Below are 14,948 nucleotides of genomic sequence, written 5' to 3' on the forward strand. Positions count from 1 at the left end.
TGTGTGTGTCTATATATTGAAACTTATTTATGTTGTTTTTTATTCTTGTCCTGGGGGAAATGATTCGGCGTTTGCAGGAGTACGGCAATACTTATTGGATGGTTGTTAGAGCAATGATCCATTGTGTGCAGAAATTTAAATGAACCAAATTATTTGAAGTTATTTGATATTTAATTTGATAAAAATTTAGTTCAATTTTTAATTAAATTAAATTTAAATTTAATTTTTAGATTCATTTGGTAAATGAGCTAAATTTGAACTCTATAATATTCGACTCGTTAAAATTCATGAGATCGGCTTATTTCTGAATTTATGAATAGGCTCACGAATAGACTCGTGAACAGTCTTATTAAGTAAGCTAAAATTATTATTATAAGAGAAATAAATTTAAATTCTATATATACTTTCATGAGCGAAATCTAAATTTTCAAAAATTCAATTTTATATAATTTAGTTATACCCTTAAACTTGCATATATTTAAATAATTAAAATTTATAAGTTTACAAGTTAATTTATAGATATACTAATTTAATTAAAATTATTTTAGTTTTAAATTTATTATTTTTATATTAAAACTTATTATACATGTGAATAAATTAAACTACTCGTAAATTATTCGAGGCTCGATAAAAGCTCAATTTCTCTAAACTCGTTTACTAAACGAGCCAAACTTGAGTTTTTTAATATTCATTTCGAGCTCGAAATGAGTATAACTCGAATTCGACTCGACTTTGAAAAAATTTTAATGAATCAAATTTAAACTTTTCAAAACCTAAATTGGCTCTATTTGTTTACACCCTTATAAGTGTGCGAATGATCTTGGCTTATTTATGGTGGAAAAAAAATTCAAATGAAAAAATATGGTAGTATAAAAAATAAGAAAATATTATTTGTTTTTCAGGAAACTCACTAGTAAGTTATATTTGATTTTTAAAAAAATATATTAGAAAGTGCATGAGAATTTAAAAAATTTATCATAGATTAATAAATAAATATTTTTATAAATTTAAGAGACTCATTAATAAATGTTTTTTTCATACTATTAGAACTATATAGTAAAATATTTAACCGTTAAAATTAAATAAAAGATTAAGAATATTTAATATAATTATTAGATAATTGATAAATATTCAAACAGCTATATCTAGATTTTTAGTAAATTTCAAAATTACTTAAAAAGATGGCTAATAGGTTGCTGATATAAGACTTATCAATAATATTTTGGATTTAACTCTAAAATTAGAATTATTTTTCTATTATAAAATTAATTAATTATATTTTTTAAAATTAAATTTTTTACTTTAATTGTTAAACATAAAAGGAACAAAAACTATTATATCAGTAGACTCATGCAAAACATGTGACCTGCATAGTATATCAAGGCTTATACCTTGTAAAATTGATTCTCAGACTTCATCATGGTAGTAGAGCAATTTTTTTTTCCACATCAGTAAATCTTCTACAACAAAATCATTTTTTTTCTTCACCCTCTTTATTTTGCTTTTCATGGCAAGCTCAAGTTCTGCCAAAGTCATAAATATTCATCTCACACATAATCTCTCGAATCTCTTACTTTCTTCATCCTAATGAGAATTCGACATTAGTTCGTTAATAAAATCATAAAAGCTCATATAATTAATGATTCACTATACTCACTATCGGAGCATTGCAACACTATGGTCATTTTTTAGATTTTTCGTTCACTATTGGAGCATTGCAACACTATACTCACTTTTTAAATTTTTCGTTCACTATTTTCATCGATCGCAAACAGTATTCTATGGATTGAGAAAGATATTTATATTTGGAAAAATCTTAAAGAAAGATTCTCTCGAGAAAATGTGTTTCTAACTTGCAGAAAGAGATTTACGCATTAAAATAAAGTGAAAGATATGTAACAAATTATTTTATTAAGTTAAAAATTCTATAGGATAAATTACAAACATAAGGGATATTTTTCACTCCCTTTCATTTGAATGAGGAGAAAATAGGGAAGAGGGAAAATATTGAAAGCAAAATAAATTTTATAATTCACTCCCATTTTCTGTCTAAAATTGGAGTGAAAAGTAGGAGGAAGGGTTTTGAAATTACAAACATATCCCAACATGTTTTATGTTTTTTTTTAATATTTAAGGTTAAAATCATAATTTTACTATTTAAAAAAAATTTTGCTCTTAATATTAAAACACACTAATAAAATTTCATTTCCTCTCTAATTATTGCCTTAGTTTATTTTTTGTCTTCTTATTTTATTTTTTTTATCTAGTTTTTTTATCTTCTTATTTTCATTCTTTTTATTTAATCATACAAAATAAATCATTATTTTATAATCGGCTGTGGCAAGAATGATGAAAAATATAAGAATTTATTGATATTTTGAGTTGAATAAATAGAAATGAGATCCAAATTATACGAACAGCATGTGAGTAATTTTCTCGATTAGCTTTTATATAAATTTTTATTTTCGTTTTAATCGATTTTGTTTATATGTCTATTTTATTAGAAGATGGTATATTTGTAACCGTTGGTATATCGATTCCTTTCTCTACCCGATTGTTGTTGGATTTCTTTAAAGGATGGTGGAATAGGCACCACCAAGCAAGTAGCTTTAGGTTTAGTCCTTTCACAATTATGCTAGACTAAAAGCATTATGGCATCAATTTCTTCTTTCTGCCAGCTTCTAAAGAGCTTGTGAGTTTTTGTGAAGTCCTAATTTTTCTATTTTATTTCTTTTGGTTTTGATTTTAGTGTGTTCTTTTAGTTTTTATAAAATGTTTGATATGTGTGTCGTTACTTGTTAATGGTGTATTTTCAAAAATGTATAGTGTTTTTCAACGAGTCCAATATTCATTCGTCTATCGATCATTTGTTGATCTTCTATTTCATTTCTTTTAATTTTCGTTTTGATATTTTCTTTTAAATTTTGAAAAAGGTTTAGTATTTATGTCATAGCTTATCGATGGTGTGTTTTAAAAAATATATAGTATTTCTCGACGAGTCCAATGTTCTTTTGTCTGTCAATCATTTGTTGATTGGCATGTCTATGCTTGGTAGCAGTGGAGGAAGCATTTCTAAAACTTCTCCAAGATGACCATTGGGTCATAGGTTTCTTGGATTTTCAATGGGCCTATGAGTCAGTGGGCTTTGTTCAGTTGCTAGGCTAAAGTGAGCCTGCTATATAACTCTTTTGTCCAGTTTGGATTTTCAATGCACCCTTTTGCATATTCAAAATAAAAAGAATGGCAAATGGGTTTAGATATAAATTTTAGTTTGAATTTTTGCTAAAGATTTGATTCAATGTTTGATTTTGTGCATTTCGAAAACACTTAGCATTTCTATTTATTTTGGAATTGGACAGAAATATCAAATTTAATTAAAACGGAGAGTATAAGGCGACATCATGTTATGATACCTACTAGTCTCTAACACTATATTCTCAATTTCTAATTAAATCACCATAAAAAAATCATTTTTTATTTTTTATTTTTTAAGAAAATTATAGATTTTATTTTTTTTATTATAAATAATGGATGATAAGGAAATGTGTTCTCCTGTCAATAACAAAAAAAAAAAATTCAAATTCAAATTCAAAATAAGTGCTCATAACTTTCCCAATTAAAAAAATTATTAAAGAATAATTAAAACATTAAAAAATTTATTGAAAAACTTGATTATTTTTAAAAAAATTTTAGGTGTTAACAAAAGATTATTGCTCTTAATATTTGTTCAAACAGGGCTTAGAAAATGAGTTTTAAAGATTTGTTAACTTTCAATCAGATTTTACTTGTATTTCAAGTTTTTAAGAACTTAAAACAAATTTAAATTTGGTGAGAAGTTACTTCTCCTTCGTCTTTTCAATTTTTGGAGGGATTAAGACAACAGAGATAAGCTTGAATATTCCTCTTTCTTTTCTTTTTTTTTTTTTTAATATTTTTACACTCTGTTTGAAGGAATTAGAGTAAATTAAGATTTTCTGAGATATGATTTTATAAAATAAAATTTTTCATAGTTTTTAAATCTTAATAACTTTTTATTGTTTGTCAGTAAAATTTTTCATAAGGTTTTTAAGAGAAAGCCTTGTCAACCCACCGATTTGGTGGGTTGAAATTGAAGGTTTTTAATAGTTGGTGGGTTGAAATTGAAAGTTTTAGCAACATCTAAAAATCTTACTTTAAAAACACCCCCTCCTCCCCCCCCCCCCCCCAACTAACACCAAGTAACTTCATGGAGTGCATCTTTTTTATCAGTACTTTTTAAAAACGCCAATTCCAAGGGAACATGTAGGCACTAAAAATAGAAAGATGATTAAGCAATTTGATTAAGTGTTGCCAAAGGGCAGCTGGACGGTCCCTATCCCTTTATAGGAAACCACAAAAGCTACTCCAAACATTGCTGATTATGCCTTATCAAACTAACAATAGCCAATAGGCTCTTTGAATGTTAACGGGAAAGAGATATTATAATAGACCTTTTAGGCGTGCTACTGCAATGTATATGCATCTAGAAAACGAGATCCTCGTTTAAAAGCTACTTCCTGCTTTGGTGAATTCGCGAGTCGGAACTAATTTGAGGGAAGCTTATACCGAACTCTTTTGGGATGCATTTGGTTCCTCCTTTTAAAATTAAATTAAAATGTTCCAATATTTTTTTATTAAATTTTTAATAAAAATTTTAATTTGTTAAAAGATAAAAAATATTAAAATTAAAACTATAAAAACTAAATAATACGACTAATAAACATATAAAATAATACAATTTATTTTAAAAATAAAGAAATTAATTTTAATAAAGCAGAGAAATTCGTTTTAAAATTTGGAGTTCCCAGTATGGAAAAAATGGGTAGCCCACTCAAACTCCTGGGACATCAGCTCATTAAAAGCATTTGCATATAAAATTACTAATGATAAATCAGGTAAGCTTTATGTGATACATCAGGCATAAAAATCCCCAAGAGGTGATTCATGCAAAGTACCTAAGGAAGACATAATCTCATGTATTGATGATGACACTATAATATCTGTACATTACAGAGAACAAGCTGAATCAAATTACTAGAAAAACCTTCAACTTGAATCCGTGCTCTACTGCTGTTGCCATTTCTTCAAAGGCAGCTTTGGAACTCGCCGTTCTGCTATTAAAGCTGAATCATCACCAATTTAGTAAGTAACAAGATTGTTATGTGTCTGCATGGCATTTCCCGAGTCCGAGTCATTTGCTTCAGCTTCACCCTAATCCAGAACCCAAATGTTGAGAGCTTCGCATTAACAACACATCATTATGAAACAGATCAGAACCAATGAAACCTGTGTTTTCACAATTGAGAAAATATACCTGTTCAATTGGAGTCACAGAATGTTGTTGTTCTTGGGTTTTCTTGGACAGATCTCTCAGAGTCCCCTGCAGAGTTTTACTTGTCAACAAAATGCAGTTGAACTATGAATGCATTAATCACAATGAAGGCACCATAAATATATATTCATCTGAAAGTCCACATTTATAAACCTTGTCATCTTATTTGCAGACATGATGCTGAACTCCCTTGTCACTCTTTATTTATGCCTCTTAACTTGTAAATTTCGAAACCCATTCCAAAAGTAGGTGGAAAGATTTTGACAGTTCAGGAAGGAGGCTATCAAAGATTCTGCACTCTAGCACGTAATGTTTCTAAACTTCTGGATTGTCAGAACTACCTAATGGTTCATAACAATCCAACTCAGGCTTCACTCAATCCCAATCGAATTGGGTCAAATATATGGATTCCCTTCCCCCAATTCCCAATCGACCCCATTGGACGCTTCATTAATACCAAGGGTTTAACAATTACAGAAATAATAGTTGAGAATAAAAAGTTTGAAGGAAACAATTGCGCTGGTAGAAGGTTAAACAAATACAAGATAAAATGTTATGATTTACTACTACAATTTCAATATTAAAATATTAAGCTAAGTTGCAATGATACTGATAAATTTGAAAATAAAAAAAATTTCTACTCCACCCTTTACTGCATTAATATTATATTATAACAAAGAGGGAAATAACCTCTAATCTCCTTAAAAAAATATATACCAAGCAGGTGCAAAGGGAAGCAAGTCTTTAAACCCCCCCCCCCCAACCCTCCTTTAGTAACCAACAAATGCACCCTCATTCTTTGTTTGGAAGGGAGGTTATTTAAGTAGTATGGTTATTGGAGGTTCAAAACCTCCAAACCCTCAATTCTTTAACCCACCAATTGAAAAGGCTTTATAACATTACCTCCATTTACCTTCTTACCTTACTTTAAAAAACCTCCCTTCACCCATCCAAATACACTGTTAATAGTTATATTTTCGATAACATCCAGTAGTCCTCATCCCAGCGAACTCATTTTGAGAATATGTTGTCTCTTCAGCATCCAGAATTCACTCCCATAGAGCATAGCCATCTTAATCACAGTTTCATAGCCCTTCACTTTTACCTTCAACTAACCAAGTTTAGTCGCATAACTGCAATTGCATCTCTACTCCATCTAGGTTTACTACCATCCTTCTTTTCCCTTACCTTGCAAAGCATATATATCCCATTTCAGTCAAAATGATACAAGGATGCCATTTATATTCTCCATTTAACAAGCTTCACAACAAATAGTTGTAATTCAAACCTCTTCGAATAATAAAAAGCAGGAAGAACTCTCAAATAGCCCTTGTTCTTTTTCACAAATGTACAAATAAGCACAACAAACTATAGCTTTCAGTTAAGCTCACATTCATCCTGCAACTGTCAGAAAACAGGAAACTGAAAAGGAAGAAACAGAAAAGGAAGAAGAATCTGGAACTGGAAGCAAGCAATTGGAGGGAAAAGGAAGTGGTTAGCTTTAGGAGGGAATAGGAGTAAATTACTTATTAGTTAAGTGGCAGGCCTGTTCTGGTTTCCCACCCCTTCCTAGGATCAAGACACTTCAACATTCTCTACCTCGGTTTTCTTCCCTTTTTCCTTAAAGAACCCATTTATTAGGGCTCACACTGCATCAAGAAGGATCATTCTGTTATCTTCCATATTCTGCCTCACTTCAGCTCTGATTTCTTCCAATTTCTTGTCAGTGCATTCTCGGCCAATTCATATCTGTTCCTCCAATTCAGCCACTCTGAGGGATTCCTGACTCAAAATCACACTTCTCATCATCTTTTGACGCCCACAGCACAGGTTAGAAGCAAAGCCCACCACAAAAAGTAGCTCTGGTACCAATTTATCAATAGCAGCCCTTAGATTAGGGTTTCTACTGAAGAACAAAATAGAATCTAGAAGAGACAAGGAGAAAACTAGATAGGGAAGAGAATAGAGAGAGATGGGAGATAGAAGAAGAATATTGAGAGAGAGTAGTAGTTCGATTCTTATTGATTTTCTTGAATCAATTACTGTTTACTAGTATTTCTCTATTTAAGAAAACTCAGCTACACAACTACTAATTGCCACATAACTACTACCAACTACTAACTCCTTTTCCCTCCAAAAGCTAACCTCTTCCTTTTTCCTTCCAATTGCTTGCTTCTGGATCCTCCTCCTTTTTCCATTTCTTCCTTCTATATGTGACAGCATCCCATTCCCTTACCAATTTTTAATCTTTTTCATGTTGTCAATCCTGGTTCCTCCATTCATTTATTACTAATTCATTGTACAGGAAATGTCACTGGAGACCAAGATCGTAGACAAGGTCCAATGTGGAGTCACCATCCGTTAAGAGAGTCCAAGCGATCAGTAATAATAACATTGTTGGGCAAGGCGAGCTCAAGGAATGATATTTTTTAACCACTACTGCATGCTGCCTATGGCAATACACCATATAGAGAAGCTTCAGAGATTGGCGGAGAGTGAAGGATGCTCTGTTTTCGACCTTGATGGCCTAGAATACTGTACATGTAGGTCGCTTTGAATAATCAGATTGAAGCTGCTCGATATATCATAGACATATCAAGCCCATTTTCACTTTGATACTGAATCTCATGAGCCCTCATCAATCCTTCAGGAGATAAGCATTTGCTTCTCTTCATATTAAATTTTCAAGTCGCTCAGCCCAAAACTTGTGCCATCTACATTTCTACCCTAGCAGCTTCTTTCCTCCATTTATCTCTGGAAGTTCTTCCTTGCTCCTTTTGGTCAAGTATCTTTGCCAATTTCTCAACCATGCCTATTGCCTTTGATTAGCTTCCTCATTTACAATTAAATAAGTATAATATGTTTGCCTTCTAGCTCTTCTTCTCTTCCTCCTGTTTTAGATGTTCTCCAATAATGTAGCCACACTTTGTTTGATCTGGGTTTTGTCATTGGAAGTTTCTTCATGGACTAACAAAGAAGAAAACATCAACTAGGCTAGGACAAAGCACTAATTAGTTTACCAAAAAAAGGACCAATCTAATTCGGTTATATGATTCAGTTTTCCAATAAAAAAATTTCATCCCTCAAAGTCGGAACCTCACCCTTTAACTTTTAAGGGCCCTTGCCTAATCCACCTCACTTGAACTCAATGAGGTGTTGCCTTCACTACCCTTGACAGGACAACAACTGTACATCTATTCTTGCCTCATCTCATCTCAATGCAACGATAACTTCATGATGATTGTTGATTTTGTTGAATGATGATTTGGTGGTCAAGGTCTCCTCTCCCTTCCCTTTCTTTGACCGCCAATTGCTTCAATCTTCCTCCTTTTCGAAACACTCACTCCCTTCCCTTTATTCACTCTAATGCCAACTCCATCACTAACCTCCACCCTAATGAGCCAAGCCGCAAAGGGAGTAGGTGGGTTTTTCAAAGCCCTCATGTGGGTCATGTTGCTGAAAGAGTTGGTAGATTTCTTCCCTCAGAGTCAATAACCTCTCCTTTTCTTTAAAGCCCTTGGCACGTATGCCTCCCTTTGACATAATGATACCTCACTTTCACCAGCCTCGACACAACAACATCAATGGTACATCTGTTCTGACCAAAACTTAGCAAAATGACGGATTCATGTTGATCATTGATTTTGCTAAAAGCTTATTGATTATGGGGTTGGATTGATTCTGTTGAATTTTTTTGTTTGTGAATTTGTTGATTTGGGTGTTTGGGGTCAGATATATTTTGGTTCATGATTGTTTATTTGGTGGGATTTTGCTGAATGCAAATTGCTGAGATGTGAGTATTGATTTTTCATTCTGTTGGACTATGATTTTCAGATCAACTTCTTTTGCTAGTATGAATTTATTTTGCTTGTATAGAGTGATTTGGGTTACAATGAGAATGAATTTGGATTTCAGCTTGACTCTACCAACGTCCACGTTTGTTTAGGGTGAGCAAGTACCAAAACCGAATCAATTTTTTTCAGCTTCATTTACACTTAAGTAGTTGCCATCTAGATTTTGGTGTTTCAATTAGTTCAGTTGGGTTCAAAACCAAACAAACTGTTTGCAAACCAGTAGCTAATTAGGCCAAAAAGCTCAAAGTGGGCTTCATAGAGCATCAAGAAAAAGGGCACTGTTTTAGCGTTATTCAATTATAAGCATAACTTGTAATGAAGCAAGAATCAACTAAATCTACTGTTTTCCAATCTCCAAATACATCCAAAAGCTTTTCAATTCTCTCGAGTCCAGTATTCAACCATGTATATATGCAATAACATTTCCTAAAAAGTTACCGCTACATCATTGCAGTCACCATAAGATTAAGGCATAAATAATGTTTCAGAACTTGCAGTACAAAGACTTTAAAAGCCCAAAGGGTCATTTAAAGTAAGCATAAATTTAGATCCCATTAAGTATTAATAATGGCATTATTTTGGATTGTCACTGTGTATGTGTTGCAGAACTTGCTCTTCTTTTTGGGCTCATTAAGTGACTACCAAACTTATCTCAAGTTAGCAATTAGAAGTCCATCACTTAATGTGACACCAAGAGGAATATTCTCTTCAAATATATATGCCAAAAAAGATTTGAGGATTTATGTTGTAAAGATTCAAAAGAATGGGAAGAAGAGGAGAGTATTCATATCACAAATCCTTTTCTGTAAAGTCATGGATTTCCAAATTTTGTTTCAAGATTCAGCACAAAGTTTTTAAAGCTTTGATACTCATACTTTTAGATATAATTTTACCATCTCTCTGGTCACAGAATTCTTTTCACTTTCCAGTTCTTTTCCTCTTCCTTATTTTATTAGCATTCATAAAGTTGCTTTTTTCCTTTTTAAACATGACAAAAGCAGTTAAAAAATTTGAATTCATCACTCAATAAATCTAACAATATTGACCATAATATGTAACTTACAAGAGTAAATGAATAATCAGTTTGGTAAACACATACCAGTGGCAATGTCTGACAGCATAACTATAGTTGTAATTCAGTAATAGTGGCAATTTTTACAAGATTAAAAAGGAACAGCCAAAATATGATATATCAAACATTCAGAAAGTCAGGATCACATTTATCAATATCATTTACATAAAAAAGAAAACCATGTAAATAAACACGAGGCAGACATATGAACATGGATAGGTTATCAATTAGTTATCTGCACACAGCAAATTAGAATACAAACAGGTCGGTGTGTTTTGTGTATGTGTACATAAATATATATAGAGAGAGAGAGATAGAACCAGACAGAATAAAAAATAAACAAATAGAGAGATAGAACCAGACAGAATAAAAAATAAACAAGTATGATGAACGACTAGAATTAGTTGTATACTGACCCTGTTTGCCCAAAAAAGCCCACAGGCATTACAAAGTGACCTTGGACCTGATGGACCACGCCGCATCATTGGGGTAGATTTTGAACTGATACCACAATGTGTACACCTAAAGGGTGCAAATAAGTAGGAAAATTATTCTTTCTTCATTAATCATTATAGCAAACAAATACTACAGCACTTATAGCAAAATATAAACACAAACAACTATAGTAGTAGCAGACCAAATGGTGACAAAAAAAAAAAGCACAAAAATGTAATATTGGGAACTATTATTTTTCCTTTCCAACTTTTAATTTCTTGCTCTCACAATTCCACAAGAATTTCAGACAGGACAGCATGATAAAGGAATCAATAAATTCCAAATGATTGTAAAACACACGTGGTTTCTTGCTGGATGTCATCTTGTCCTGAATCCTGACCACCACCCCAACCATATGCTCCATCTGACTTCTTGGAAGAAGTAAATTGACCCTTATTTCGCTGCATCCTGATAAGGCCAAACAAATAAAAATCAGAATTCATGATAGATGGCGGTACAACCAGACTGATAACTAATGCAGATTATCTACATCCATGGCAGTCTATAAATAAAATCAATCATATGAGAGGCAAAAAAAACTCTTGACCAAAAAACATACATCCACTTGCTTCTGGATTTGTAAAAAGGCAAGAAAAAAATAACACAAAAAAGGCATAAGAGCAATGAACCGAACAATGAGTACATCTTTTCAAAATGACTACATACTTACAGCTCATAATCAAGGAAAACTTCTTTCCATAAGATCAAACCAGAACAGATAAAATTACCCATGTGGATTCTAGAATTTCTCATAGTAGAAGTAAAGGGCTTTTTTATTTATGTAGACAATTCCTTCCCCATTATGCTTGTAGACTGCAATTCAGTTCCATAATTGAACTATTATTGGCCAAATTAATGCATATTATAAATGCTTTAAATTTTGAAGATGTTGATATAAAGGCTTTGCTAGCAAAGGACAGATCATTTCTTTTCAGTTGGTTTTCCAGATGCAAAATTACCATTTCTCTACACCCTATGTGAAAATTTTAACTTTGCTAAAAGGAATCATATAGATCAGCACTAGCAGAATTTCCAATTTAGGAATTAGAAGGCTTGGCAATTACAAGGGAAATGAATAGCATTCCCCTGGTATCAGGGTCATTAAAGGCGAAAAAAGGCGAGAGGCCTCGCCTCACCTCGCTGTGAGAGGCGCCTGCACAAAGCAAAGGCCACTAAGGCGCCAGGCGAGGGGCGCATGCCTAACTGAAGCAAGGCCTTTTTTTGGAAAAAAATGCTTTTAAACATCAAAAGAGAAATTCTAGTCTCTCTCTATCTCTTTCAAACAGCAGATGACACTTCTGCAGCAACTAAAGTGCAAATTTCTTACTCTTTCTTGCTCCTAATACCACCAATCAAGTATGTCTCTCCTCCGTTCTCTTCTTCTTTCTCCTCTTTTCTCTCCCTACTGTACCTGTATAGCTGCATGTCTTCTTTTTTTAATTTTTCTCTCCTCTTCTCTTCTTTTCCTTCTCTTTCTCATCTCTCTTCTCTCTTTGCTGGACCTGGCACAGAAGCAAATCCTCTTGTTCTTTCCCCCCTTTTTTTAAAAAAATTCTCTCCTCCTATTGCTGCAAATAATATATATATTTCATTTGAACATGTTTTGTTCCTTTAAATATGGGAGTCCAATTGAAGCATTTATATGTATGTATATGTACATTTAAAATATATAACAAAATTCTGGCTTTGTCGCCTTTTTTAAAAAGGCATAGCCTCACCTCTCGCCTAAGATGATAAGGGACCTTATCGCCTTAGTGTCACCTCTGGCCTTGAAAACACTACCGGGTATATAGAGTTTCCATCATAATTTCAACAATACAACAAGGTTTGACAAGATAATGTTGCATTAGTCTCTTTTTTTTTAAATATCTCAAGATAGCTATTATGAACATTTCACACTTCCATTACTGTCATCTTGATTCATAGCAAATGGGACGTCTTCTAATTCCTAATACATCACTTGGTATTTTCTCTGTTTGGAATTTGAAAGTTCTTCAACAAGCATCAATATAGCTTAATGCAGGAAACAAAATATAACCACACCTGAGTGCAACCTCTTGACGAACACTATATCTAACTTTCTTATCAAAGCATCGTTCTTTCCTCTTCTGCCTGAACCTATTTAACGAGGCTGCTCTCTGGGGTTGAGTACAACGTCCTGGATATTCCACCACCGCACCCTATGAAGATAAGTCAGCACAAAATAAGGGGAAGTTTTTTAAAAATAGCATGCTCGCAGCCACTATATTTTCATGACTGAGAATATACCCTTTGGTTTTGAGCTGCTACTTCCAGACCATGCGGACCAGAAGTTAGTTCACATCCACCCAGTAGTAATAACACTGCTTGAACCTGTAAGAATAACCATTTATACTTTATGATTAAAATTTCAAACTACAGATAAGCTAAAGTTGATTCTCCTTTCACTTCTCAATAATATTAAGGCACAAAAGAATGAAACCCAAGAATATGTCCAAGTTCCTTCTTGTTTCATTATCCTATAGCCTAAAAATGAAGCTTTATTAAGCTCATTTTGAGCATAAATTAGCAATTCCTCCGCCAATTAAACAATGAAGAGCACCTAAATTTCTAAACTTCAAAATCTTCTTTTCCCTCCCCTTACATTTCCTCCAAAGCAAAAAGGAACCCTAAAGAACGCAATTCACATCCCCCCACCAAAACAGAGAGAAAAGAGAGAGAGAGAGAGAGAGAGAGAAGTACCTTGTCAGGGGTAACAGCATCGAATACATAAACTTGACCGCGAAACGTCAATGTGAGTTGGCTGGAGACATCGCCTCTGTGAACAACAAGTTCGGAGCCAGCACCACTGCTAGGAACGTAAACAGAATCGTGAGATACATCCTCTACGACAACACCAGTAGCATTACCGTCTTCATAACGAATGTGATGATGGTCAATCGAGTCAGCGGCAGCACCGTCTTCGTCATCCGCGGCAGGGGCAGCGATCTGATGATGAACGTTCATAGGTTGGGAATGACCGTACATTGGCGAGTCTGAGGGTGAAACTGAGGATTGAGAAGCATTACATAGAGGGAAAAGAAGAGGAGAGAAGTGAATTTGGGGGAATTGTATAAAACCCTAACCCTAATTGAGTGAGATAGAGAGAGTAAAAGAGTGAAAAGCGAAAAACGAGAGAGACAAGGGGGCGGGGAGACGAGGAAGAAATGAGGTTGGCGTTGGTACGAATTAAGGAGTGCCGTCCGATGGGCCTATTGGTTTCTATAACGACTCAAGTGGTGAATTTTGTTTTTGCGTTGAAGCTTCGTGCATCGCGGTGCGTGCGTGGGTGCGGAGTGGAGCACAGCCCAGGAGCCCACGATGTGGATTTGGGGGGTGGGGAACTAATTTGGAAATTATTTTTAGCTGTTTGATAGATGACAGGTGATTTTTATTTCAATGGCTCAATTTTGAATTCTACTTCTACCATAACAGATAGTGAGTAATTAATTATAATCAATAACTGATGATTTTAGCTTATTTATTTTAATTATTTATAAATTATATTTAACTATTATTATTAATTTATGTATTATGTATGATAATTTTAAATAATTTATTAATATAAAAAATTTAATTCTAAAAAATATAATTAATAAATTTAAAAGGATCATATAATCTAAATAAAAATAAAATACAATATAATTTTTAAAGTTTTATTTGATAAATAAAATAGTTTTTTAAAATAAATATTTAATTTTAATTATGTCATTATTTATAATTATTAAATAAAATAAATGAATAATAAACCTTAGGGGCCAATATCTCCTTAGATTAAAATTAAAGAAAGATGGAAGGTAAAAATAAAATAAAATATAACTTAAGGTCTTTATGTTTTCCTCCATCCTTCTTTTCATTCAATCTAGAAAGGGAACAAACATAAGAAAATCAATGTTCATCTCTTCTTTTATTTATATTTTAAATTTATTTTAATCAATAAATTTAATAAAAATTCAATTCAAGAGCTACCCTCATATCCTCTTACTAATCATTCGGTCGGTTCGGTTCAAAATCGAATTGAACTGAATAAACTAAAAATCAAAATTTTACTATTTATAAAAATCAAATCGAACTGATTTTAGTCAAAAACTGAATCAAGCCGAATTGGTTTGATTCGGTTCGGTTTGATCAGTTTTAATTTTTAATAATTTTTTATTTT

At 32.7% G+C, this 14,948-nt stretch overlaps 1 protein-coding gene across 3 annotated transcripts; it reads right to left on the minus strand.

The window, feature by feature from the left end:
* Nucleotides 1-4,870: 4,870 nt before the first annotated feature.
* Nucleotides 4,871-14,021, minus strand: LOC110615597 (GATA transcription factor 25). 3 transcript variants are annotated; one of them, XM_021757562.2, is made up of 7 exons: nucleotides 13,493-14,021; nucleotides 13,040-13,123; nucleotides 12,815-12,951; nucleotides 11,072-11,179; nucleotides 10,693-10,798; nucleotides 5,333-5,398; nucleotides 4,871-5,255 (listed from the first exon to the last, which is right to left on the minus strand). In XM_021757562.2, the coding sequence occupies exons 1-7, from the start codon at nucleotides 13,775-13,777 to the stop codon at nucleotides 5,136-5,138; spliced, it is 906 nt and encodes a 301-aa protein (XP_021613254.1). In that variant the 5' UTR covers nucleotides 13,778-14,021; the 3' UTR covers nucleotides 4,871-5,135. The 3 variants fall into 3 exon arrangements, with proteins under 3 accessions (XP_021613254.1, XP_021613255.1, XP_021613256.1); XM_021757563.2 differs by having other exon boundaries at nucleotides 4,871-5,229; nucleotides 13,493-14,014; XM_021757564.2 differs by lacking the exons at nucleotides 4,871-5,255; nucleotides 5,333-5,398 and adding an exon at nucleotides 5,973-6,538 and having other exon boundaries at nucleotides 13,493-14,019.
* Nucleotides 14,022-14,948: the final 927 nt, after the last annotated feature.

Source organism: Manihot esculenta, chromosome 5 (assembly GCF_001659605.2).
Source record: "Manihot esculenta cultivar AM560-2 chromosome 5, M.esculenta_v8, whole genome shotgun sequence".
NCBI classification, from domain to species: Eukaryota; Viridiplantae; Streptophyta; class Magnoliopsida; order Malpighiales; family Euphorbiaceae; genus Manihot; species Manihot esculenta.